Genomic DNA, 1,140 nt, shown 5'->3' on the forward strand with positions numbered 1-1,140 from the left:
ACTGTTTGATTATATTTGTGGACTGCTGACAGCGCTGAGGTTCTGCTGTGTTTCTTCATTTAGTCCCAGGCTGAGATCACCCCCAAGAACAAGGCTGCAATCTGGAAGAATGAGGGATCATCAACATTTGGGCCAATACATAACTTATTTGTGAAGTATCGATTTTTTAATGATCTAATCATTAAATATATAACTATATTTCACCTTTTAAAAGGACTCCTCCGTGAATCACTCCTCAAACACTTTCAGCCTTGCACTGGATTCTGCAATTGCAGGCTAAATTTCCAGTTGCTCCATTTTTAGCTTTTATCTGTGTTTGTTCAAGGTCAAGAGCTAGCTTCTTGAAGCTGAACATCTTTAAAACAAAATAACTCATAACTGACTTCAGGAGGCACAGACAGGTCCACTCCCCTCTCATTATACATGGAGAACAGGTGGAGCTGTCTCCACCTTCAGGTTTCTGGGCACCAACATCTCAGCTGATCTCACCTGGACCCACACCTCCATCACCCTGGTGAAGAAGGCCCAGCAGCAGCTGCACGTCCTCCGTGTCCTCAGCAAGAACAACCTGCTGCTGCTGGCCTTCTACCGGAGCATGTGCTCTCCTACTAGCTGGGTGTGCCACAGCTGAGAACAGGACAGCTGCGCAGAGTGTAATTAACACTGACCAAAAAATTTATTGCCTGCCCTCTGCCACCCCTGGAGGCTATCATCAGATCTTCCTGTCTCAGGAAAACCAGGGTCATCACAGGTGACCCCTCGCACCCCATTCAGCACCTGTCTGACCCACTGGCCTCTGGTTGGCCCCTCACATCAATCACCTCCCACACCAACAGACTCAAAAACAGCTTCTTCCTGTGGGCCATTCAGGCTGCTGACAAACATTTATTTTGTGCACTTTAGCGCCCTCCAATGGTCAATGTCAGAAATAACTGCAAGTGGTTCTGTTAGTCAAACTGTGCAACAGACGAGAAACTCTCTGTTTTCAAACAAGAAACTGATGCAAAGCATTTTCTTCATCGGTGCAAAGAGTGTCCACAAATAACAGATTCCTTCAGTCGTGTTATCGATAGCAGCATTATTAACATCTTCCCTATCCTCCTTGAAAATTCAGATGGAATTAGTTCTTTTTATTTTTTT

The 1,140-nt window shown here is 45.2% G+C and overlaps 1 protein-coding gene across 1 annotated transcript in view; it reads right to left on the reverse strand.

Annotated features, from left to right (window-relative positions):
* LOC102195202 (PDZ domain-containing protein 2-like) overlaps positions 1-1,140 on the reverse strand; it is a 17,905-nt gene that overhangs the window by 9,412 nt on the left and 7,353 nt on the right. Inside the window, exon 6 of the mRNA XM_005754225.1 lies at positions 490-627. Coding sequence (XP_005754282.1) covers positions 490-627 — 138 coding nt within the window. The remainder of the gene's footprint in view (positions 1-489; positions 628-1,140) is intronic.

This window comes from Pundamilia nyererei, unplaced genomic scaffold (assembly GCF_000239375.1).
Source record: "Pundamilia nyererei isolate P.nyererei 1_Seehausen unplaced genomic scaffold, PunNye1.0 scaffold00526, whole genome shotgun sequence".
NCBI classification, from domain to species: Eukaryota; Metazoa; Chordata; class Actinopteri; order Cichliformes; family Cichlidae; genus Pundamilia; species Pundamilia nyererei.